General features: G+C 40.3%; 1 protein-coding gene across 2 annotated transcripts in view; it reads right to left on the bottom strand.

The window, feature by feature from the left end:
- Window positions 1-9312: 9312 nt before the first annotated feature.
- Window positions 9313-25992, bottom strand: part of LOC113422019 (galectin-9B) — a 33071-nt gene continuing 16391 nt past the window's right edge. Inside the window, exons 4-9 of one of the 2 annotated variants that reach the window (XM_087957156.1) lie at window positions 21756-21875; window positions 19975-20019; window positions 15250-15294; window positions 13416-13504; window positions 10591-10753; window positions 9313-9627 (exon numbers count right to left, since the gene is read on the bottom strand). In XM_087957156.1, the coding sequence (XP_087813282.1) occupies window positions 9481-9627; window positions 10591-10753; window positions 13416-13504; window positions 15250-15294; window positions 19975-20019; window positions 21756-21875 (609 nt within the window). In that variant the 3' untranslated portion in view covers window positions 9313-9480. The remainder of the gene's footprint in view (window positions 9628-10590; window positions 10754-13415; window positions 13505-15249; window positions 15295-19974; window positions 20020-21755; window positions 21876-25992) is intronic. The other variant, XM_087957165.1, reaches the window with a different exon arrangement.

The following is a 25992-nucleotide window of genomic DNA, read 5'->3' as shown; positions in this document are numbered from 1 at the left end:
AGAGTGGGTGGGGAGGTGCGGGGAGGTTGGGCTAGAAGACCTCCAAAGCCCCTTCCCAATTCTCTTCTTCTGTATTCTGCGTATGGGCCAAATCATCTGTTGATACCTCAGCGACCTCAGTCAGGTATGACCAAATTAAAAGGGGGAAAAAAATCAACCTTGCAAGCCCCACCCCTCTCACTACACTCTAATGAAGCAAAGCAAGGAAATCTTTCAGCCTGAAGCAGCTTGCAAGGAGCAATCACTGGGATTGGGGGGGGGGCAGTGACAGGGGTCAGTAGAATGAGGGGGGGAGCAAGTAAGTCCTCCCGCCTCCTTACCTACTGTTAAGCATAAGCTGTTTCTGCAAGCCCCCCCCCCCAGATAATCTTTGGCTAATTTTCATTTTCTTATTTTTACGCTGGAGGGGCTGGGCAGGGAGCCCCTTTCCTCCCTCTCTACTTCCCTGTGCTTGGGACAAGGCTGATATTTTCTCAAGCACTTGATAATGAAACCACTCCATCTTTCCCCACTCCCTCCTTCCCTAATTTCACTCCTGCAGCTGTTGCTTTGCTAAAAAGAAAGCTGGGAATCCCCCCCTCTCCTTCCAGAAATGCCCACTCTTCCCAGAAATGATCCAGCTTCATGGAAGGGAGAATAAGGATTGGGCCCATCATCAAACCAGGGTGTTCATTTTTCTTCGGTCAATGTCATTGGGTGTATTTTGTTAGCGTTGGCATGTTCATAAATGGGACCCGTTGCTCAGGATTTTTTTTCAGAAGTTTTTAACCCACTTTTATTACCTTTGTAAATAATTCAAGGTGGCCAACGTGATCTAGTAGTCCTTCTCGTCTGATTTTGTTTGAAAAAAGCTGCCACATTGTAAACCTTCACTAGCTACAACATGCCAACTCAGAGCCTGGTCTAACAAAGTTAGAACATCAAACACCAGACAGAATAATAGATTGGAAGGGATCTTGGAGGTCTTCTAATCCAGAGGTCCCCAACCCAACCCACTGAAACCACCCCCCTTCCATGGCATGCCAGAAACTGGGCCACGCAAACAAGCAAAGAAGCCCCATTGGTGGGATCCAGGCAGCATGTGAAACCATGCCCCCTCCAGGTTGCAGAAAAACCTCTCTCCAGGGACTCCTTGGTGCCCAAAAGGTTGGGGGGCCGCTGTTCTAGTCTGCCCCCTGCCCATGGCAGGAGATTCTATGCCATTCCAGACTTTCTTTGGACTTGGAGAACTCATCTGGTTTTCCAGTTCATTTAAGCATCCCTTTATCAAAATAATTGGCTTCTGGCTCTATAGTTAATCAGCCTAAATCACAGTTCTTATCTAATCTGATCTGATCTGATAAGATTAAATGAAATGGCTTTTCCTTGCACTCCTGATAGCCAGATTTTGAGACATACAAAAACTCTGTGTGTAAGAACACAACAATATAGAATCATAGAATAACAGTGGTGGACCACATAATTTTGGTTTGTTAATTGTATTCTGATGGGAGACAAGACTAGACTAGAACTCACAGTTTTCTTTCTTTCTTTCTTTCTTTCTTTCTTTCTTTCTTTCTTTCTTTCTTTCTTTCTTTCTTTCTTTCTTTCTTTCTTTCTTTCTTTCTTTCTTTCTTTCTTTCTTTCTTTCGTCCATTGAATAAGGTGTTTATTCCTTTTTTTATATAATTTTATTCATAAACATTTTTGAATACAGTGTTTTGTCAGAGTAAACCATTTACAAGAAACAAAAACCATAGCTAATACTATAATAGATATTAACCCATTAATTGATAATAATATACTAACACATAAATTATTAGCACTAATAATACTACGATAACTCCCATATAGTAAAAGTATCACCAAAAATTTGAAATAGATTTCTTTTTATGTTTAACTCGTTCATATTTTTTGTACTTATAGTAGTTATAGTTATAAACCATCTCTGTTTTTAATACATTCATCGTTTTCTTCCTCTAACTTCTACCTCTTGTGCCTTAACCAATATACAAAGAGGGTCTCAGAAAAAGATAGGTGGACTTCATCTTCCAGAATCAAGCTGGCTGGGGAATTTGAGGACCTGTAGTCCATACAATTCAAGTATGTTTTGCTGGGGAATTCTGGGAGCCAAAGTTTATTAAATTTTTATACCACCCTTCTTCCCTAAAGGTGACTCTGGGCAGCTTACAATTAATCCACACATCTTCAAGCATGGCTGTCTGGTGGATTCTGGGAGTTGAAGGCCTTACATCTTAAAGTTGTCCTAATGGAAACTAACTGGAGTCTTAGTAGAAGATCACTTAAACATGAGCCAGCAGTGAGCGGCAACAGTCAAAAAAGCTAATACAATCCTTAGTTGTATTAACAAAGGCATTGAATCAAAATCACAGGAGGTATTATTAGTACTGTGCATAAAACCCTAGTAAGGCCACACCTGGAATACTGTTTTGGTCACCACATTACAAAAAAGATGTTGAGACTTTGGGAAAAGTGCAGGACAGAACTAATGATTAAAGGCCTGAAGGCTAAAACATATGAAGAACAATTACAGGATTTGGGTTTTGCTAGTCTAGAGCAGGGGTCACCAACCTTTGGGACTTCAGGGACCACTAAATTCATAATTTTAAATGATGCAGACCACTAATATGAATCCAGTGCGCTGCTCACTGAAGTGTCTGGACTCCCAGTGATGTGATGGGGTCCTTCAGGCACTTGGCTTGGCCGCCTATACCTGCAAGCTTATACACTCAAACAGCCATTTTGATCCATTTCCCACAGAAAACAAAACACTGGGATCTCTCTCTCTCTCTCTCTCTCTCTCTCTCTCTCTATCTATCTATCTATCTATCTATCTATCTATCATCTATCTCATCTCTCATCTCTCATCTCTCTTTCTCTCTCTCTCATCTTTCTCTCTCACTTATCTCATATCTCTATCTCGCTGAATATAAGAATGTCATCGAGATAAACTAGGACTCCATTATATAAATGCATATTCAGCACTTCACTGATTAATTGCATAAAGACTGCGTGGGCTGCCTGGAACCCAAAAGGCATGACTCGGAATTGAAAACTTCCTAGTGGACAATTGAAATCCATTTTCCATTTGTCCCCCTCTCGAGTGCGCACTCTGTAATAAGAGTCTCTTAGGTCCAGCTTAGTAAATATTTTGCCCTTTAATAGGTGATTCAATAAGCTAAGTTGGTGTCAATGTACTTGCAATGACAGTGACCGAAGAAAAATGAACACCCTTATTTGATGATGGGCCCAATCCTTATTCTCCCTTCCATGAAGCTGGATCATTTCTGGGAAGATTTGTCAGTGGGCATTTCTGGAAGGAGAGGGGGGGATTCCCAGCTTATTTTTTAGCAAAGCAACAGGTGCAAGTGAAGTTGGGGAAGGAGGGAGGGGGAAAGGTGGAGTGGTTTCATTATCAAGTGCTTGAGAAAATATCAGCCTTGTCCCAAGCACAGGGAAGTAGAGAGGGAGGAAAGGGGCTCCCTGCCCAGCCCCTCCAGCGTGAAAATAAGAAAATGAAAATTAGCCAAAGATTATCGGGGGGGGGGCCTTGCAGAAACAGCTTATGCTTAACGGTAGGTAAGGAGGCGGGAGGACTTACTTGCTCCCCCCCATTCTACTGACCCCTGTCACTGCCCCCCCCCAATCCCAGTGATTGCTCCTTGCAAGCTACTTCAGGCTGAAAGATTTCCTTCCTTTGCTTCATTAGAGTGTAGTGAGAGGGGTGGGGATTGCAAGGTTGATTTTTTTCCCTTTTAATTTGGTCATACCTGACTGACGTCGCTGAGGTATCACCAGATGATTTGGCCCATACGCAGAATACAGAAGAAGAGAATTGGGAAGGGGCTTTGGAGGTCTTCTAGCCCAACCCCCCCGCACCTCCCCACCCACTCTCGAGAGGAGACCTTACTATTCAGGAGAAATGGCTAAGGATTATTGAGATTGTAATCTGCCTCTTTTTTATCATACTTGAAAGTTCTGGCTTGTGAGATTCCCCACCCCCAATAGAAGAGAAGAGAAGAGAAGAGAAGAGAAGAGAAGAGAAGAGAAGAGAAGAGAAGAGAAGAGAAGAGAAGAGAAGAGAGAATTCTTTATTGGACAAGTGTGACTGGACACACAAGGAATTTGCCTTGGTGCAAATGCTTTCAGTGTACATACAAGAAAGATACATTCGTCAAGAGTCAAGAATCATAAGGTCCAACACTTAATAATAGTCATAGGGTACAATAAGCAATCAAATCATACTAGGAAACAGTCAATATAAATCATTATGATACAAGTGCCAAAATTATAGTCATACAGTTACAAGTGGGAGGGGAGGGGTGATAAGGAGTGATGAGAAGATTAACAGTAATAGTAGTGCAGACTTTGTAAATAGTTGGACAGTGTTGAGGGAATTATTTGTTTAGCAGAGTGATGGTGTTCGGGGGAAAAACTGTCCTTGTGTCTAATTGTTCTGATGTGCATTGCCCTATAGAGTCGTTTTGAGGGTAGGAGTTGAAACAAATAGGCTGAATTTGGAAAGCAATTAGCTGCTCGTTCGTCCCTGTGGTGTAAAGCCCCGCAAATATTTCAGATGTGGTCTCATGTCCCCGATCATGGGTATTAATTACCCCATTGGCATGCTGCAATTCTTCCGTAAGTTGACCCATAACCTCCCTCCAACCCACCTCCGCGACTAGAGAGTGGGTGGAAAATCGAGAGGGTGTCGGACATCCCACCCCCTTCACAGTCAAGGCACTCTGGGGGCTTCTAGGAAACAGCACCGATTCCCCTTCCCAACTTAACTCCTCCGTCTGCCCCTTCCCTCTCCAGGCAGGCCCCGCCCCCTTTTAACCCCACCCCCACCCCCATCTTCGTGGTGGTATTTAAGCATGAGCGATGCCACATCGGTGAGGATCTCATTCCCTTATGGTGGGAAGAAGAAGTTCTATTGCCAAACTTGGCAAACTCCGGTGTCTCATCTGTTGCTTAATCTTGCGTCCGCTTCTTCTGGCCCTTGTTGATGCTGGGCGTGCCTCAGTTTCTTGAGGAGAAGCTTCACATGCTCTCCGCCCCGAGACACTGGCCTGACCCGGCTGTTTCTCTCCGCTGCACTTAGCCTGTAATAGCCAGCCAGACTCTTTATGATCTTCTTTGAACAAGAACTGTGTTAAAGAAGAAATTATAGATTTTATTTTACTAAGTGTTGAAATGTGTCAAAATTACTTTCTTTCGAGGATTCGATTTTCCCGCTGGGAGAACTCTGGCGCAAGGATATGGACAACTGCTTGAAAGCTGGATCTTTTTATTTTTCAGGAAGGCGGAGAACAGCGAGAAGTCTGCGTTCCTGGGCTAGCTAGCTTCTTATGGTAAGTCCCTGGTTTTTTGTACCCTTTTCTCCCTTTGTAAGTTGATTTTGTGTGAGTGTTTGTATTTGTGCCTAATGTTTCAAATCCTGTTTGAGTTTGTCTTTATTTCCGCTGGAGGGCAAACTCCGCGGGGTGGCCAGATTGTATTATTGGTTTTCTGTAATCTCTTTTAGCTTTAACATAGTTTTTCATATTTGTTCTGTGGCAATCTCCTGTCTGTCCCTTTTGTAATTTATATTTTGTGTCTTTTGTCTGTTTGTTTTGCTTATTTGGTATGTCCTGTGTTTGTAAGGGTTTTCTAAATTATCTTTTGTTTCCTTTTCCTATTTGTCTAGTTTTCTTAATTACTTTGGCTTTTGTCTATAGGGATTCTTTAATACTTTTTATTTGATTCCTTTTCCTATGTAAGTTTGTTTTCTGGCTGACCTTGGGCTTTTCCTGTTTTTTGTGACACTACTGCCTTCGTGAAATTCTCTTTCCACATAAGTATTGGGGAAATCTTTTCACTTGCAAACAATGGTTTAAGAAGATTTAGTGGATTGAACTACTTGAGAAAATGTCACTTGGTCTAAAATGAAGTAGAAAAATATTACATTACCAGGAAGGGCAGTCTTTTCCATCCATAACAAAATGAATACCACTAGCATATATGAAAATTTTAAATGTAATGGCCAGATATAATAATGTAGAAGCTATTGTATGTAGGGCAATGTAAAGAAACATTAATCCTAAAATTTCTAAAAACAATTACATATGATTTATCCTGACTAACTCCACACACTGATTTCAGAGAGATTTGGGCCATGCAGCCCAATAAAACCTAGAACTACGCCACCTTCGGTCCAATCTAAGTATAGTATATAAAATCATACATTGCAATGTCCTACCTGTCAATGAATACTTCAGCTTCAACCATAACAACACAAGAGCAAACAATAGATACAAACTCAAGGTTAATCGCACCAAACTTGATTGCAGTAAATACCACTTCAGCAACAGAGTTGGTCAATGTCTGGAATACTCTACCTGACTCTGTGGTTTCTTCCCCAAACCCCAAAAACTTTAACCTGACTGTCTACTATTGACCTCACCCCTTTCCTAAGAGGTCTGTAGGGGGCATGCATAAGCGCACCAACGTGCCTACCGTCCCTGTCCTATTGTTTCTTTTATTTTTTATTAGTTTTATATGTATCCATGTATTCATAACTATGTTTTTACTTATACCTATTATCTTGTAAGCAATTGACAAAAATAAATAATATAAATAAATAGATAAATATCTATATATATCTTATAAACTGCATTTTTCAGCCAAATGAACATTATAAAAACAACCATGAATGCAAAGGTATCAAGAACACAAATCTAAAAACAAATTTCACAGAGAGAGAGAGAGGTATAGTGGTTTGAGTGCTATACTGCAGGCTACTTCTGCTGACTAGGTAAGATGACTGAAAACTATTGTTTACAGCCTGGCACAAAGATGTAAAACATTTTCAGACACAGAAGACGATAGAATTGCAAATTAAAAATGGACTAGATTTGGGACTAGGATTGCATTCACATAAAACTGCAGTGAAAATAGTTGATTTCATTGCAAAAGAAATGAAAAACAATTGTTTACTAAAATTATTGAAAATAATCTGAAAATATGCTTGATTATTGATGATGCCTCCAGCTTACAAACCAGTTGTGATACTTTTCTTAAAAGTTGAGGATTCAGTTACCTCACCAACAATTTTTGTTAAGCTAGTTGAATTGGAAAAAGAAGTTGCAGAGACAATATGTTCTTCGGTTATTGAAAATTTAAATAATGTTGGGTTGAACTAAGAACTACCTAAAAAAAACAATTGATAGGATTTTGCTCTGATGGTGCCAGCGTTATGCTTGGGAGAAAATCTGGAGTGAGCACTAGAACAGCAAGAGTTTCCAAACATAATATGGCATTGCTTAAACCAGGGTGTCCAACCTTGGCAACTTTAAGACTTGTGGACTTCAACTCCCAGAATTCCTCAGCCAGCAAAGCTGGCTGAGGAATTCTGGGAGTTGAAGTCCACAAGTCTTAAAGTTGCCAAGGTTGGACACCCCTGGCTTAAACCATCGCCTCCAACTTGTTTTAGATGATTTGATAAAAAAAATAATAAAGCAAGTAAATCATTTAAAAATATTTATTGATAAATATATATACTATTTTTCATCAATCCAATAAGAGCCAATTTGAACTTACCAAAATGGAATTGAAATTATAAAGATTGGTAGAGTTTTGGGACCAAGATGAGCTGCCTATAAGTTAAGATCAATGCTAGCTGTGTGGCATGCTTATCTAGTGCTACACCACTATTTTAATTCAAATCAAAGGTCTTGTCAAAGGCCTGTCTTGAAAATATATATTTTATGACTGATTTGGCATTGATGATTGATATTCTAAACAAAAGTTCCCTTCTTTCAAATGGACCTGCAAGCAAGAAATGTAGACATCATAAAGGCTGAAAAACTTGTGATAAGATCAATTAAAGCATTTGAAATGCTTAGAAAAGGGTGTACACAAAAAAAGTTGATGAATTTATTACTTCAGAAACCTTCAAAAATATAAAATTTGTAGAAAATCATCGATTTGTTGGGCTTCCTTGGGAAAGACTTTTAGAAAGCATCGTAATAAATTTGAATGAAAGACTAATGGATTGTGAACATTTAAAAAGGTAGCCAATTTCAAGACATGAATAAATTACAATTTCTCATTTTTTTCCAGATTACTGGAATATTGAAGAAGTAGTAGTTCCATGGAAAGCAGTTGAAGAACAATTGCTTGTATTTAGTGATATTTTAATTACCAAATTAATATTAACGATTATCGAGATTTTGTAGAATTTTTTTTTAATTTACAGAAATATCCAATTCCTGACAGTATTCAAAAAGCTAAAAACATTGTCAGAACAATTGCTGCAAGTTCATGGATTTTTCACAAATGAACGCGCCATCGTGCCTACCGTCCCTGTCCTATTGTTTCTCTTATTCTTTTATTTTTCTTATATGTACCCATTTCATGTATTCACAACTATGTATACACTTATACTTATTATCTTGTAAACAATTGGCAAATCAAATAAATAAATAAATAAATAAATAAATGTTCAGAGAAGTCACCTGTTTTCAATATAGCAAACCTAATGACTATTAGTCTAACTGGCCTACTGTCAGATTTGGAAGCCATATTGAGATTCGATGTTCCCACGCTGCCACAAGCCTGAGAAAGTGGGTGGGGGGGAGAGATTCAATTGAGTATCTCTAAGTAGACAAAGTAAAATTCTTTTGTTAGTTCAAGGTCATGGAGTATGGCGCAGAATGAAATAAGAATCTTACTTTAGAACGGATTGTGATTGGGGCCATATGATGTGATGATGGCCAAGTGGGGATGGATTTGTAGTTTTGAATATTGCAAGGAAGCCCAAAAACTTTCAGATTTGGGATTCCACAGATGTGCCGGTTTCTATCCAAATAAAGGTATCTTTGAGATATGTCTGTCTCAGAGTTATTGGTTGGAATGGAGGTTTGCTGGAACGCTGACACCTACTTTGAAGCATAATCCCTTGCAGGGTGGAGCTGAGTGTTTACTAGCTGGATTCCCTTCCTGTCGCCAATGAGGAGATTGTTTCAGCAGATGTATTCTCATTGTGCCCAGAGAGAAATATCTGCTTCTACTTAGGATTGAACTCACAGCCTCCTGATTGTAGAGCTCCACTTCTAGGCCACTGTACCATTCTATTAAATACTCTGATATCACTCAAATAAATTGGGCACCATCTGTCAGGAATATTATTGGCACTTGTCCAATTGAACTTCTTTTCCCACTTACTTAGCCCAAAACAGCAAAAAGGGAGGATATAATCCTGAAATTTCCACGGTGTCTAATTCAGAATCAGGATGTCAGGTTACCACATGTGAGTCAGTAAACAAAACTGGATATGAGCAAAAATAGTTTATTCAAGCAATTAGATTGGAAGGGGGGAAAAACTGAACTTCTATGGTTCTTAAACTCTGAAAAAAGCATTTATTCAAACTTCAGGTAGTAAAGCTCAACATTTCACATCAATTGCATCTCCATCCAAAAATGGACCTTTACTGGCGACTTTTAAGCCTGGATGTTGGCCAATGTTATGTCACCATCCACTTCGAGAAGATTTATCTGAAGCAGGTTATGTATGCGGTGGTTGTATTCAAACTGATGAAGTCCATTCACAGCTACCTTGAAGCAGTGTGCTTCACATTGAATCCAGATCTATAAAAAGAAAATGCACATTTGAGACCTGATAATATAACTCAGAACTTTAAATTTTTATTTTGTCTATTAACATCACAAATTACCCATTTCCCAAACAACAAAACATCAAAGGTGTTTCCCAGAAGCACCACCTGCAAATTCTGATGATGTCCTCAAAGTCACTAAATGATGAGTATCCAGAATAACTAAAAAGTAACTTTGATACAGATTTTAATTCAGTACTGAGATTTTAACCTAATACATGGATTTGGTACTGCACCCAAATTTGGATTTATCTTAGAACCATATTTCAGTTTTACAAATTTAAATCAGAATAAATGCTTAATAATGATGAAATGTATACATTGTATTATACTATATTATTTATACATTATATTATTAGTAACATAGTAGAGTAGAACATCTGGTCATGACTATAATTAGTCCCATAACTTTGGCAATTTCTTCATCTTCTAATGTTTCATCTTCAGGAATGTCTGAGTCAGGGGTCATGTCTGATCACCACCCGAGTATGTGTTCGTGACCAGATTAAAACATTTTGTGAATTTTTTGGTCGGAACCCGATTTGATCGTGGTCAAAAGCGTTCGTGACCAGAGGTTCTACTGTATAATGTATTATTTTATTTGGTGATTTATATTGTGCTAACCATGGTTCTGATATTTATTACTAGTTCAGGTTTAACAGTGATTTTAGTTGGTGACTGAATTGTGAAACTGTGATTTGCTTTATGGCCACTGTAAAAATAGTTGTAAAATCAGGTCTGGTAACAGGATGAGTTGACTTACAACTGCACCAATTTATGACCAAAATTTCTGATTCTAAGCCGTGCAGCTTTTAAAGGAGTAAAGCAAATGAAGGATCCTGAAGTTCCTGCATTAGGCTAGCCTGATAAATGCAAATTTAAGTCAGTTTACACAGTTATCTGGCCCAGGTGGAGCAACCAGACTGCTCTGACTTACGGTAAAGGGTTGGCCACGCAACAGAGGCATCCCACAGGGCAGGTGTCGTTCCTCTGAGCCCCAGCACATGTTGAGGTTAGAGTTTCGAACAATTGTGTTCTCATCAAACCGTGGGTTGAGATGGAAAGCAGTATTGTTCCCTGCTTTCAGATTGATGTGGAACCTATATAAAAAGACCGAAATGTTGTGTTGCAGACTAAACAGGAGACACGCACCCCTCCGCATCCAGAAAGGACACAATGAACATTCCAACTTCTGAAGATATTATATTGCTGATTCAAAAGCCATTATTCTTCTCAAAGGAAATTCCCGTGTGAACCCGCAGTGAATCTTTTTTGCCAGATAGATTCTCTTTTTTTAGGACTTCATCAAGAGAGCTCCACTTCTGGAAAAAAGGGGTCACCCGATAGATGATTAGATAGATGATACAGTAGATAGGATAGATAGGATGGATAAATAGGATAGGAGAGAGAGGGGGGAGGGAGGGAGGGAGGGAGGGAGGGAGAGAGAGAGAGAGAGAGAGAGAGAGAGATAGAGAGATGAGAGAGAGAGAGAGAGAGAGAGAGAGAGAGAGAGAGAGAGAGAGACGGATGATAGAGATGATAGATGTGAGAGATGATAGATGATTGATATAGAGAGATGATAGATTAGAGATAGATACAGTACATAGATTGATGATCTAGAGATAACCACATCATACTATCATGCATGGAGTGTGACTAGTAATGATTCTTTATTTTTATTTGCACTTTAAGAAAATAAAAGTACAGCGAAGTTCATTTTATCACATTCAGTACTTTTAGAATGGGTGTGTGCATGCATGTATAGGTTCAGTTGTACATTCATTTAGAGTCCAATTAATTAGAGGTAGATTGAGGTCACCAAGAAAGATAATAGGGTGTGAGCAGGAGGCTGCCCACGTTAGTAGTGCAGTTAGCTTGTTTGCCCAAGTGTATGTCCTTTCCACTCATTTTATTTCATAGGGCAAAGTAACAGATCTAAACAATGAGGATAAGTGACACAGGTGTGTTAATTCTGTCACCCAACTGGCTGGGCTTCTGGTTGGCCAACTTTGTTCCTGAAAGGAATATTTAAGAAGTATTGCCAGCTCACTCTCAGCACGCTGATGTTCATTTGCAGTATCCCTTTTATCATCTGTTGATGGAACTTCGCTTCATTATTTTTTCTTTTAAACACGTTGATTTACTTTTTATGGCTAAAGATAAAATACAAAACACAGAAAAGGGTGGAGCCTCTCTTTACATTCTGATAAATCTTATAAGCCGCCTAAAGCTATAGTGGTGAGGTGGGTGGGCATATACATTTAATAATAAATATAATAAATGCAATAATAAATTACAGCCATGGCAGCATTTTGGATTGAAAGAGAAAAGGTGCTTCACAGGTTCCTGTGATGACCCAGAGTGTAACACAAACGTAACAAAATCCAAAATGTAAATAAATGTCCTTTAATGCCTCCAACTTGGCCCCACTGTTCAATAATTCTCTGTTGGAGATAAAACTTATTCAAAAATAGTTTTCAAAAGAAAGCAATGCAGTCCGAATTTAAGAGCTGAAATAAAAAAGCAAACAAGCTACAATGATGAAATTTCCACAACGGACCAGGATAAGTAATTACCAAATTCAAGGAGATAACAAGGCACAGTCTGTTGGAAGGATGTCAACCAAGATAACTTCAGCCCAAAATAAAACACGCTTTGCTTCTGGCAACACTGTGTTTTAACCGTCTCTCTTATATACTATTCTCCCCAGCTGCAACCAATGAGGGGGATCATGGCCGCTTCCTCTCTCGTAAGCCAAGTTGTTTCCTTCTCCGTTCCTCCTTGCGTGTCCCAGGATGAAGAGGGGATGGGCCTGGTTCTTCCTCTGACTGCCCAGCCAGCCTCTGCCCTTCCCCAGCCTCCTCCACAACCTCCGGAGCTACACCTCCACTCCCTGTCGGCTGTTCCTCCTCTCCCTTAGAGTCTGACTCTAACAAGGACATGACAGTTCCCTCTGTAACTTCTGGAAAATGCAGCATCTTTTCTACAAGTCAGCTTGATCCAAGGGAAAACAAATGCAGGTTATTTTAGGAATTACTGACAAGTGCAACAGGAGCGCCCTCGTGTGCTACAAAACACCCTTTTCCCCTTTGAATTCAAAATGCTGCACAAATATATTATCCTCAGTCACTGTACCTACATCACAATCTATTTGTTAGTCTTGAAGATGCCTCAAGAGTTTTTGTTATGTGGATGTATTTTATAGACATTTCAGGCTTATACAGGCAGTCCACAACTTATGACCACAATTGAGTCCAACATTTTTGTTGTTAAGTGAGAAATTTGTTAAGCAAGCTTTGCCCCTTTTTATGACCTTTCTTGCCACAATTATTAAGTGAATCACTGCAGTGGTTAAGTTAGTAACACGTTTAGTGAATCTGGCTTCCTCACTGACTTTGCCTGTTGGAAGGTCGCAAAAGTGAATTGCATTGCAACCATCATAAATATGAACCAGTTACCAAGCGCCTGAATTCTGATCACATGACCATGGGGATGCTGCAATGGTTGTAAGTCACTTTTTTCAGTACCATTATAACTTTGAATGGTCAATAAATGAACTGTTGTAAGTCGAGGACTACCTGTACAAATATTCTGATAGATGATACCACTTGCATTACACAGTCATCTCAAAGGTGCTTTTTCAAAAGGCGACTTGTCCATTTTTAACTGTGCAGCTCCATTTGAAAGGAATTCAGAAGAAATGAATCCGGAATAAAATTGTGCGGAAGGAAGTTTTTACCAACAATATTTCTTAGTCCTTACCTCTGAGCAGAAGGCGACACAGAGCCTGAAACTATTATTGATTTGGATGGAAAAAGGCCCCCATAGATGGTAGCTCGGTAAGGGAGAGGCTGTGGAGAGAACACACACACAAACAATATTAGATTTAATCTGCCTTTTTCCCTCCGCCATTTTGCACCTTCAAGTAATCAATCAGAGATCGCAATAGCACTTAGACTTATATAGCGCTTCACCATGCTTTGCAGCCCTCTCTAAGTGGATTACACAGCCTATTGCCCCCAACAATCTGGGTCCTCATTTTACCGACCTCGGAAGGATGGATGGCTGAGTCAACCTTGAGCCTGGTGAGAATCAAACTGCCAAAGTGCAGGCAGCCAGTAGTCAGCAGAAGTAGCCTGCAGTACTGCATTCCAACCACTGCGCCACCACGGCTCATCAACAAAGGCCGATGGTATACAGGGGTTGAGGGCAGTGAGTCTGAAAAAATCAAAATGTCTGACGCCACCACATAATCATAACCTCCTCCTGGGGACATTTTTGATTATCCACCTAAGCGTAGCCTTTTCCCCTGAGAAAGCACCAATGGTTCTTCCTGGTCATACTTGCCAGTGTCCACTGATGGCTTTAGCCTTTGACATCTTTTAGTTTTTTTCCAGAGCACCAAGGCCATACCTTGATTCACTGCTGACTTCTTGGGGTTTTTTTTTTTCAGAAGGTTTTCTGGAGCAAGGCATTCATATTTCCCAAGGAGCCTAGTTAAATCTGGCGCATTGTGGGAAATTCCAATGATGCTCAAGCCCAGCCCACAGCACTGATTCTTTCCTATTGCAGCTCTTAATAGAAAAGATACATCAGATTACCAAGGTTGGGTTCATTCTGGTTCATTTTATTAGATATTTTAGATTTATGCCCTCCTTTCCTTCTGGAGTCTCAAGGGACATATATAACCCTCCCTCCCTCAATATCATTGCATAACAATGACACAATGAGGCTGGTTGAGCTGTGAGAGAACAGCACGCCCAAAGCCCTCCATGGCAGATGAGGGGCTTGAAGCTGAGTTCAACACCTAATTGCCACCCACATTCGCTCTCACCCATGCTTAATCTTAAAACATGTTAACACCTCCCAGTTGCTGAGTTCCCATACCAGGCACAGCCTACACTAATCAACAACATTATGGCTGAAGGTGATTGTCAGAACTGCCATCATTTGCCTGAATTTCACCTTTGCTCTCAGTCTGCCATGAACTGAGGGAGGGGGGAGCCAAAGGAGGGGAGGTTGAATGCTTGGGGGGAAAAGTGAAACTTAATGAAGCCAACTACTCATCCTACCATCCAGAGACATCAGCTCAAGGTCAAAACTCTGGGAATGGAATGCAATGACTCACCAACCTGTCCATCGTTGAAGCGACTGTTCCCAAAACTATTTATTCAAATATATTTGGGCAATAAGGGACCAAGGGAGGAGAGGAATTGGATGGGGAAAGTTAACCAGGGAATGTTGGTGTGCAAACTTTAGTTCTGGTGTTTGCCATTATCCACTTGGCTTTTAGTAAAAATATACCTTTCACAACAAATGGAGTCGAGGGTCTTTCTTGACTAAAGGACCAAGTCAGAGCAGGTCTGACAGCAATGGCCTGATTCACATAATGTGCAAACATGGTGACTGGGTTCTCATGCTGAGCCAAAATTCCTACCCATGCTCCATTTTAGAGGATTCCTACCTGAGAAGTATCAGGTCCCTAAATGTGTGGGATTTTGACTCTCATGTTAGCCCAGAGTTGAAATCCTTCATAAGTGATGGGCCAGAAAAAAATGACTTAAGTGCAAATATTACTAATATGATAAAGACTTACATAAATTTGTGGCGGAAAGCATTGTCCAATGGGATAGGCACTTGGCTATGAAGCAAAAAGAATAGCAGTCAGGATTTTACATGAAAAGGTTTTAGATTATTTAAAAAAAATCCAAATATACATACCGTATTTATCGTATAACACGCACTTTTTCCCCCTGAAAATAGGGGCAAATGATGTGCGTGTTATACGCCGATATAATGTTAAGAAGCCTTCGGTGAATGCTGCTGGGATCGGGATCAAGAACACAAATGAAAGAAGGGGAGGGAGGAAGCAACCGAAGCCTGTCCTTCTCTCTGGGTCAGCTCTCAGTCGCTCTCTCGCTCCTCCACCAGCACAGGAAGAAACTGCTTCAAAGAGCGGGGGCTTTCCTGTCGCCGCAGCTTCCTGAAGCGCCCGTTTCTCCCCACCCCACCCCGTCCGCCCGCCCGCCCGCCCGCAGTGCTCCGTTCTGCCTGCCTGCCTGCCTTCGTTAATGGTTGAATCGAACAGCCGGCTGAGTAAAAGAGGCGAATAGTTATTATTCTCAGCCGAAGCTGCTCCCAAACAACCAGAAACTAAGGCAGGCAGGCAGGCAGGCAGAATGGGACACTGTGGATTGAAGCGCGCGCTGGGTGGGAGTGGGGGTGAAACGGGCGCTCGGAATAGCTGCGGCGACAGGAAAAGCCCCCGCTTCTTTGAAGCAGTTTCTTCCTTGGATGGTGGAGCAGCGAGAGAGCGAAGCCTCCTTCTCTCTTTCTCTTCCCCCCGGTCCTTGCAAAAATTTTCTGCTTGAAACCGGTCCCTGGTACAAAAAGGTTGGGGACCACTGATTTACCTTATAAGTGGTAATAATATTAATAAAAAAAGTTCTGAGCTACCCTTATTTTGCTTCAAAGTTTTTATTTAGAAATTTAATTTTTTTTCCTGAAATTTCCCTCTTAAAATGAAGATGCGTGTTATACGCCTGTGCGTGTTATACGCGATAAATACGGTATAAGCCAAACATTTATAAAAAAAACTTGGGAATCCAACAATTCCTTAAAGCAGGACTGATAGTAATTCCTACTCAGTAAGACACATTTTTAATCCTGGTTTCTCCTCTTCCTTCAAGAGTTAACTGCTTTTTATGCCAGCTACAAAATGTCTGCCATTTTAGTTACCCATAATGCCCTCTGACAACCATACCTAGGAAATTTCATTAGCAGCTCACAATGGGTACTCCTGTTTCCCTAAAGACCCAGAGTATGGCAACATCACAGCCAGAATGCAAGGTACAGCATGAGTAAGTTTCCCAACCAAGAGCTCTTGACAGCTGTTGTCCCCGTGTTTCTCAACCTTGGCAACTTTTAAGATGTGTGCATTTTAATTCCCAAAATTATCTAGCAAGGATGAAGCTGAGTCCACACATCTTAAAGTTACCAAGGTTAAGAAATAGCAGACAGCTGATGCTACTCTTGGTCTCAAATTCTTGGCAAGCATTTCCCAGCAACCCATTCTGCTTTGTTTTTACATATTTCATTTATGTCACTGATCATTTTAGTCAAATAGCTTTTGCAGGTATCGCCCCAGTTGAAAAACCTGGCATACCTGTTTTAACAGAGGCAAACTGGGAGAAATTTGTAGGTATCTGGTACAATCCACAAAGACACCATGTGCATCATGATGTCATTGTATAACTTCCCTTTTGTGTCAACTGTGCAGTGACACCACACCCTAGGCTGCAATTCATCTTGGTTGCAACTCTCAGCTCTCAGAGGCAGAAGCCAAATGTCATCTATCCCTGCCAATGTTTATGAATGAAATTGCTGTGTTCAAAGACTGACGGCGGTCCTCACTCTGGTCCGCCGCCTGCGCGGGAGCACCGACCGCTCCCATTGGTTGATGCCATTTGACAGCCGGCTATAAAAGGAGCTGTCGAACGGCATCAGCTGTCGCCGCCAGCTGACTGCCAGTTAGGCTCGGCAGCCGCGGCGACCCTTTATTCGCTAGAATAAAGTCTGTTAACGTTGAGCCTGTGTCTGTCTGAATCTCTACCGCCGCTCTACAACAGAAATCTTCCCATTCCCATCTCTCCGTTTCCCAAAAGATTGCTCAGAGTAGCAGAGTCCTAAATAGTAAGGATTGTTCTGCTTTCAGCAGAGTTTGTGTGCTGTCTGTATGCTGTTATTGTTCTCTAAACATGTATTGAGCGCCATCTAGTGGCCAAAGATAAAACCTATCGTTGTTTAGAAAGTTGGTTTTTAGTATTGTTTTGATCCTACAGAAAAATTCTCATCCTCCCATCCTCCCTCATTCTGGGGGGAAAAAAAACAACCTAGGAACAGCCTGAGAAGCCAGTCTCCATTTTTTAACAGTCTGAGGAAGCAAAATCACCTGGAAGGATCCAGCCTAATCTGTGGCGCATGTTCATCGAAGGACAAAAATCTACATCCCATATACATAGCATTGCTGGTGAAATTTGAACTGTATCTGTATTTGTTAATTGTTATGCTCATCAGCAGCTCAACACTGTTTATTTTGTATTCGGGTTCTTATTGTATGCATTTCTATTTTTCTCCCAGTTTCACCATCCTGTTCCTTTAATAAATCCTTTTGAAGTTTTGGAAGTATGGCTCGAGACTCATGATTTAATTGGGGTAACTGCCAGAATCCTGACAGCGTCAAGATCAGTGGTGGTATTCTACCGGTTCAGCCTGGTTCTGCCGAGCCAGTAGCGCTGATGAGCAGCGGAGACTGGACCGGGTCTCCTTTATTCCCTGCTTTTGAAGCGCAGCTCCTTTGCGTGGCACAGATTGCCGCGCATCAGCTGCTGAAGGGACAGGGAGAGTGCAGGCTTGCAGGTGAGTCAGAAAGCCTCTGCGCCTGTGCAAAGTGCGTGTTTGCCGCATGCATGCACACAAAGTATGTGCATGCACACAAAGCGCGCCCACTAAGCCACACCCACCAAACCAGTTTTTTTAAAACACACCATTGGTCCAAATCTACATAGATGGTCTGGTTTATTGAAGGATAGGTGAGTTTATCTGCATGACAACCTACACACAAGGTACAGGTTGTCCTCGACTTACGACCACAAATTGAGCCCAAAATGTATGTTGCTCAGTGAGAAATTTGTTAAGTAAGTTTTGCCCCATTTTACAACCTTTCTTGTCCCAGTTGTTAAGTGAATCACTGCAGTTGATAAGTTAGTCATGCGGTTGTTAAGTGAATCTGGCTTCCCCATTGACTTTGCTAGTCAGAAGGTCGAAAAAGGGGATCGCATGACTCTGGGACACAGCAACGGTCATAAATGTGAGTCAGTTGTCAAGCATCCAAATGCAAATCACGTGACCATGAGGATGCTGCAACGGTCATAAGTGTGAAAAACGGTCATAAATCACTTTTTTCACTGCCGTTGTAACTTTGAACGGTTGCTAAATGAACTGTTGTAAGTCGAGGACTACCTGTAAAGTGTAGTGAGGACAGAAAGAAGGACCATATCACTTTGCTCTGCAGGAAAGGGGTGCAGTTAGTGAATATGTATATAGTACATAAAAACATACAAAAAGAAAATATATAGTACTATATATATAGTATATAAGTATATATATATATATAGTATATAGTACATAAAAACATACATTAAGAAAACATACATAAAAACAATATCTACAGTCTGTCTTACAATATGATTTAACCTGCAGGATGAGTGATTGGATCTATATAAAGGTAGATCCCGACTTATCATCATAACTGAATCTGCATACAGCAAATGCAGCAAGCATTTTTTTGCTACAAACTGGAAGTTAACTCTCATTTCCTACAACATAAATCATGGTTATACGATCAAGGATGCAAATGGCCATAAATGTTGGCCTGTTGCTAGGTACGCAAAATGTGGTTATGTGACTGTTACTGTGGGACGGATGTTGGAAATTAGAATCCAGGTCAGAAGGAGTTTTTCCAGATCTGAATGGTTGCTAGGTTGAGGACTACCTACAACTATCTCAGAACTAGTTCAGGCCAAATACGTTTAAGCTAACCAGATTGTTTCTATTTTTTTATTTCTTTGCTTGTTAGATTTACTGTATGTACCATCTTTCATTTAGGAGCATCCCTTTCCCCAAAGTCTCTACTGCAACTTGAAATTTGGCACATGTGTTCCTCTTGGCTTCTTGGTGCTCACTAAGAAAGGATTTTTCGAAATAACCATCAGAGTATTAGTATTTCATATATTATTATTATTAACACGCTCTGATGCTAAGGAGTTCTACTCCCCGCTCCCTACCTGAAAGATAATATGTTCCAAATGCAAAACACAAGCAGAGGAGAGGAGTTCAGTTTCAGAGCACCAAGCAGCTTTAGTACAGAACAGTTGAGCTAAGCCACGCCCAGGCTCCTTGCTGTCTCCTTCTTGCTCACATAGCAAATACTGTTTCACTTTCCAAACAGCCCTTAACTGTCACACACACACTGACAGGGCGCTAGCCAGATGAATACCGATGAATGCTGGTAGGCAGAGGCAGAATTCCCCCCCCCCTTATTTTCCTCTCCAAAAACTAAGCCCAACCACATAGTTTCATAGTGAAGCACGGATATAGAGCTTAGATAGATAGATAGATAGATAGATAGATAGATAGATAGATAGATAGATAGATAGATGATAGATAGATAGATAGATAGATAGATAGATAGATAGATAGATAGATAGATAGATAGATAGATAGATAGATGATAGATAGATAAAAGGACTGTATGTCATACCTGTGAGAATGTTGGGAAAACTGGATTGGAACAAACTGGATAGGTCTGGAAGAAAAAAAAACAGAAATCAAAGGAAATTGCATGAGCTATCGGAATGAAGAGCTACCTCTAAATCAGGGTTTCACAACCTCAGCAACTTTAAGATGTATGGACTTCAACTCCCAGAATTCCTCTGGCAGTGAAAAACACTTCTTGGAGTCTCCCACCTTGGCAACTTTTCAGACTTGTGGACTTTAACTCCCAGAGTTCCACAGCCAGCAAAGCTGGCTGAGAAACTCTAGGAGTTGACACACGCCTCTAGTCACCTGACCACATTTTACACACTCATTTTTTCATCAGTTGCAGTGTTTCATGGCTATGTGACTGCCATTTTATTTATTTTTTGGCTGGTTTCTGCTAAAAACACGCCCCTAGGAGTGGACTCGCTTTATGACTGCTGCGTTTTGCTTAACATGTGCCACAAAAACGGTTTCTATAATCAGATCCATCATGTGGGTACCTCAGCTTACAAAGATGATGACTTAGCGGCAGAAATTCTAGACTCCATTACAGTCGTAAGTCGAGAACTACCTGGTATTACAATACAAAAATGTGGCACTTTCTGACCTCCTCCCACAACAATCCTGCTAAACTTCAAATGACGGAGAGGTGCGATAGGTGGTGTGCTGCCGCTGATCTTGTCAGAACTCACCCCACCCCTTGCAAAAAATCAAAGATGGCGACTAATACCATGCAATCGGAAGTTGTGTCTCTGTTGAACTGCATCATGTCTGTGACCAGAGGAGGGCTTCAAAAATTTTAGCAACGGGTTCTCTGTCTGGTTGTTGGGTGGGCGTGGCCATGGTGGGCGTGGCCTAGTCAGTCTCTGCACCATGGCGGGGGCAGGGGCGTTTTTGCCCTCCCCAGGCTCCAGAGGTCAACTCATAAAATATTTCTATGGTCTTTTTAGAGCTGCCAACAGAAAGGGAGGGGGAGCAGTGCAGCAGCTTGCAAACCAAAACTGCATTCCATAAATGTTTTCAAAGATAGTAACTAGGTGACCGAAGTTTCTGCCGCACAACTGGAAAGCATGATTGAGGCTCTTGGCTATGGATGTGTCCCATTGGAGAATATGAATTATGATACACCCAGGGGGTGCGGGGAAAACAGGGTCAAGGGTGACAATGAAGGATGTGTCTCAGAGTCAGCTACACCCAGTCAGTGCTGGCATGTTTAGTCCTAATAAATCTTCTTTAAGTTTTGGAAGTTCGGCTCGAGACTCGTGATTTAAATGGGGGTAACTGCCGGAGCCCTGACACAGGAGGTTCTCTGGAAGCCTCCAGGAGGCCCGTTTTTCACCCTCCCTGAGCGTCTGTGTGCGCCCTGCACTTACCTGCGTCTAAAACAGGCCACGTGGAGACTCCTGGAAGGAGAGGAGAGGGGTGGGTGGGGCCAGCCAGGAGTGGGATTTGGGGGTTCTCCAAACTGCACAGAATCTTAGCTAAGGGCTCTCTCGAACCCCCAGCAGCCCACCCCTGTCTCGACACACATGAGGGATTGTTGGCATTAGGCCACCACCTGGACTTTATTTTTATCTCCCCCCTCCCTCAAATCACTCAGAAAACTGTTAGAAAATCTTTGCAATAATTCAAAGACCAGAAGGAAAGAGGGAAGGCATATATTTATCCTGTCTAAACACTCCACACATTTAATCCCAAGAAAAAAATAAGGGTACCCTTTTGTTTATCGAAAGAAGGCAGGAGAGGTGTTTTATAAATAAAACGAATCAATGGAATACCTACAATTGGACCTTGGAAGCTGATCGAGATCACATCTAGTTCTCCTGAAATTCCGATGGTATCTACCCGGGAAAGAGGGATCCTGTGCTTGAATTCCAAATACAGCTTTCCATCTACCAGAACCTGCCACACACAGAAGGGAGCAACTTGTCATATCGAGTCACCACAAGAACAACACAGAAGGACATGTCTGTGGAGATACTTGATCATCCAGCAATAGGGCTCCGACTTATATACTGCCCCATGGTGCTTTACAGACTAGCTGGGCGATGTAGGATGTCAGCATATTGCCCCCAACAATCTGGGTCCTCACTTAACTGACCTAAGAACAATGGAAGGCTGAATCAACCTTTGAGCCAGTCAGGATCAAACTCCAGACTGTGGGCAGAGTTAGCTTGCAATACTGCATTCTAATCACTGCGCTACCACAGGGCTCCAGATCACGGTTGTCCCAAAGGTGTTTTTTCCAAAAGGTAACTGGATTTCTTTGTTTTTTCATTGAAAATGTTTTGCTTCTCATCCAAGAAGTTTCTTCAGTTCTGATCTGAAGAACTGAAGCAGCTTCTTGGATGAGAAGCAAAATGTTTTCCTTTTTTTGTGTTATTTTTTTTATTTTTTAAGACAAACATATACGGATAAAAACATAAAACCATCTTTCAATTATATACATACAGTGTGTCAGTTGGTTACAAATCTTTTGTGCTATCCTTTCATAGTCCTTACTCACAAGTTGTAAAGGTTCTCAAATTGTCAATCTAACAAATGCTTATATGTTCTGTCTCGCCTGTATCCACAGGTGAGAATCCAAAGTTCAAATATTCAGGCAAACAAAACCAGACCCAAAAGAGTTAACTGCTTCTGTTTTCACAGTCCTTGGAAGTCTTCCTGGAATCCGTCTGGCAAGTCTGAACTGTCCATAAATCACGGCGCCGCAGCCATAGCAATTCTTTCACACCAAAATACACTTTGCTTCAAGCGGGGAGGGGCGTTAACACGCTCCTTATATATCCCCTGAAGGGCGTGTCAGTCTCTTTAATTAATCCTTGGCTTGACGTCTCTTTTCTAATTGTGACTGACGTCTCAATCTTCTCCTAGTCCTAGCATTAAGCCAGCATCCAGCAGTTTCATCATCACTTGAAGCCTCTGGGACACTTTCCTGATTAACAGTTAACACCTGAGGTGCAATCAGGGAGGGAGTTCCAGAAGAGGAAGACGCCTCTGAAACTTCTAATAAATTAGGCTCATCTCTCAGAGTCAACTCCTCCTCCTCCTCCCCCAGACTCCTCTCAACGTCGCTCAATAATGCAGGCTCGAATCTCAATGCCAGATAATCTACTGTTCCTTAATGTTATCCATTCCTTTACCCACATCAAGTTTGTCACCTGATAATATAATTTCCAATTGGGCAAAGCAAACCCTCCTCTTATTCTTGCATCTTGTAACAGTTTAAGTTTTATTCTCGCTTTCTTTCCCTGCCAAATGTATTTTAACACTATTTTGTTTAAATCTTCAAAGAACTCTTTCCCTAGTCTAATTGGAATTGTCTGGAATAAATATGAGATTCTAGGCAATACATTCATCTTAACTGTAGATATTCTCCCAATCGATGATAATTGTAAATTTTTCCATTTTGTCAAGTCTGTTGCAATCTGTTGTTTGAGTTTAGGATAGTTATCCTCTTTCAGTGTACTACATCTTGCTGTTATATATACCCCTAAATACTTAACCTTATTCGTGACCTGGATTTCCAAGACTTCCTCCAACTCTTTCTTTCATCTTGCTAATATGTTCTTTGTTAATATCTTTGTTTTATCTTTATTTATTTTCAAACCTGCTACTTTTCCATACTCTTCTATCTTTTCTATTAATTTAGGTGCTGTTTCCAGTGGATCCTGTAATATAAATACCAGGTCATCTGCAAAAGCTTGCAATTTATATTCTTCCTTTTTAATTTTCATTCCTTTTATTTATTTTTCTTCTCTAATGTTCCTATTCAGCACTTCTAATGTTAACACAAACAACAGAGGCGACAGTGGACAACCTTGTCTAGTCCCTTTTCTTATATCTACAGAATCTGTTAACTCTCCATTTATCATAACCTTTGCAGTTTGCTTATAATATATCGTTTCTATGGCTTGAATAATTTTTTTACCAAAGCCCATTTGTTCCAGTTGCAATAACATAAATTGCCAACTCACATTGTCAAAGGCTTTTTGTGCATCTAAAAACATCAAAGCCATTTGCTTTTCAGGATGTGCCTCATAATATTCCAAAGTATCCAGAATTATTCTCATATTATCTTTAATTTTTCTCTTTGGCAGAAATCCATTTTGATCAGCATGAATAAAGTTATTTAAATATCTTTTCAGTCTTTCTGCCAAGATTGAAGCAAAGATTTTATAGTCTGAATTTAATAGGGATATAGGTTTATAGTTTTTAACTTGCTGTGGGTGTGTATCTTCCTTCGGTACAAGTGTACTGTATGCTTCTGACCATGTTTTGGGTATTCTCTTCTTTGACATAACTTCATTCATAACTTCTAGTAATTGAAGATTCAGCATTTCCTGAAATGTCTTATAACATTCCACTGGCAATCTATCTGGACCTGGTGCTTTTCCAATGTTTTGTTTTTTTAAAAGCTTCTGTTAATTCCATCATCGTTATGTTCCCTTCTAACATTGATTCAATGTCTTTGGGTATCTGGGGTAAATTCGCTTCCTGTAGATATTGCTTAATTCTTTCTTCTTGAATATTCTCTTGATGATACAATTTTCCATAATAATCTTGTATAATTTATTTCCATAGCAGACATATCCTTCTTCATCTGTTAGTTGACTTATCCTTCTTGATTCTCTTTCCTTTCTCAATTTATAGGCTAACCATCTGCCTGGTTTGTTTGCATCTTCAAAATAATTCTGTTTAGCATTTTTAATTTTTTGTGCTAATTCCTCTTTTTCCATTAATGCCATTTTATGTTTAGTTATGTCCATTTTAATTTTAATGTCTTTTTTTGGTGGAAATTTCTGTAACTCTTTTTCCAGTCTCTTATAGTTGTCTTCCAGTATTTTGAAAGTTTTTTTTCTGTTTTATATTTCTTTTTCTTGTATATTCTATTATCAAACTTCTTGTGTAGGCATTCATCATGTCCCAGAGATTCTGTAAAGATGTAACCTCTTTTTTATTTTCTTTAAAAAAGAAAACCAATTCTCTCTCAATTTTCTGTTTTTAAAGTCTTTTTCCTTTTTGCTTTCCTATCATATTATTTAAAGTCCATCTAGATCTCCTCTTTTGTCCTTTCCATGTAACTGTCATTGGATTATGGTCTGCCCAAGTACTTGTTTTTATTTCAATTTCTTCTATGTTGAAAAATAATTCTGTTGACATCCATATCATATCCATTCTAGACTGTTGAGGTATTCCCCCGTTAGGAGAATGAGTGCACTCAGGGAAACATAGTGAGAGTGGTGATGAATAACACACAACCAGCACACAGATACACTGAATAGTAAAATGTAAGTTTTACTTCCTGTAAACGGGTAAACAAAGTCCAACAAACAGTCCAAATCATACACAGTTAAAGCAGTTAGTATTCAAAATAATCAGTCCAGGGATAATCCCAAAATGAAGTCCTTTTCTTTACCAGTATCATAGACAAAGTTCAATAAACGGAGTTTGTGAATAGTTGCAAGACTCACAGCAATTCAAGCAGAATGACGATCAGGCAAAAGGCAAAAGGAAAGCAAAGGAAATGCAAAAAGAAGAAACCAAGTTTCTGGCTCCATCTTATGGCCATTGGAGGAACCTCAGCCAATCACAATTACAACATTCTCTTAAAGATACAAGAGTATTAAATGACTATCCTGGTTTATATATTGCCAACCCAACTGTTAGGTGACCATCATTCCTAACATAGACCATGATGCATGTCTATTTGAAGAAAAAGTATATTGTTTATTTTCCACATTTGTCTCTCACCATGCATCTTTTAAGTTTATTTCCTCTATCATTCAAAAAAAGGATTTTGGCAATGTCTTTCTAATTTGCTTTCTAATTTTCTGTGTTTTATAATCCAATTGATCATTAATTATTCCATTAAAATCTCCCATTATATAAATATTAACATAGTCCAGTTCAATTACTTTCATGGGTAATTTCCTGTAGAATTCTTCCTGGTTATCATTTGGAGCATAAATTGCTATTAAAAGTTAATAATGGACATTATTGTCCATTATTTCCACCA

This window comes from Notechis scutatus, chromosome 1 (genome assembly GCF_049901735.1).
Source record: "Notechis scutatus isolate UNSWTSFEM ecotype Mainland chromosome 1, rNotScu1.2, whole genome shotgun sequence".
NCBI classification, from domain to species: Eukaryota; Metazoa; Chordata; class Lepidosauria; order Squamata; family Elapidae; genus Notechis; species Notechis scutatus.
The sequence above is the reverse complement of the archived record's forward strand: the minus strand, read 5'-3'. Positions and strand labels throughout refer to the sequence as shown.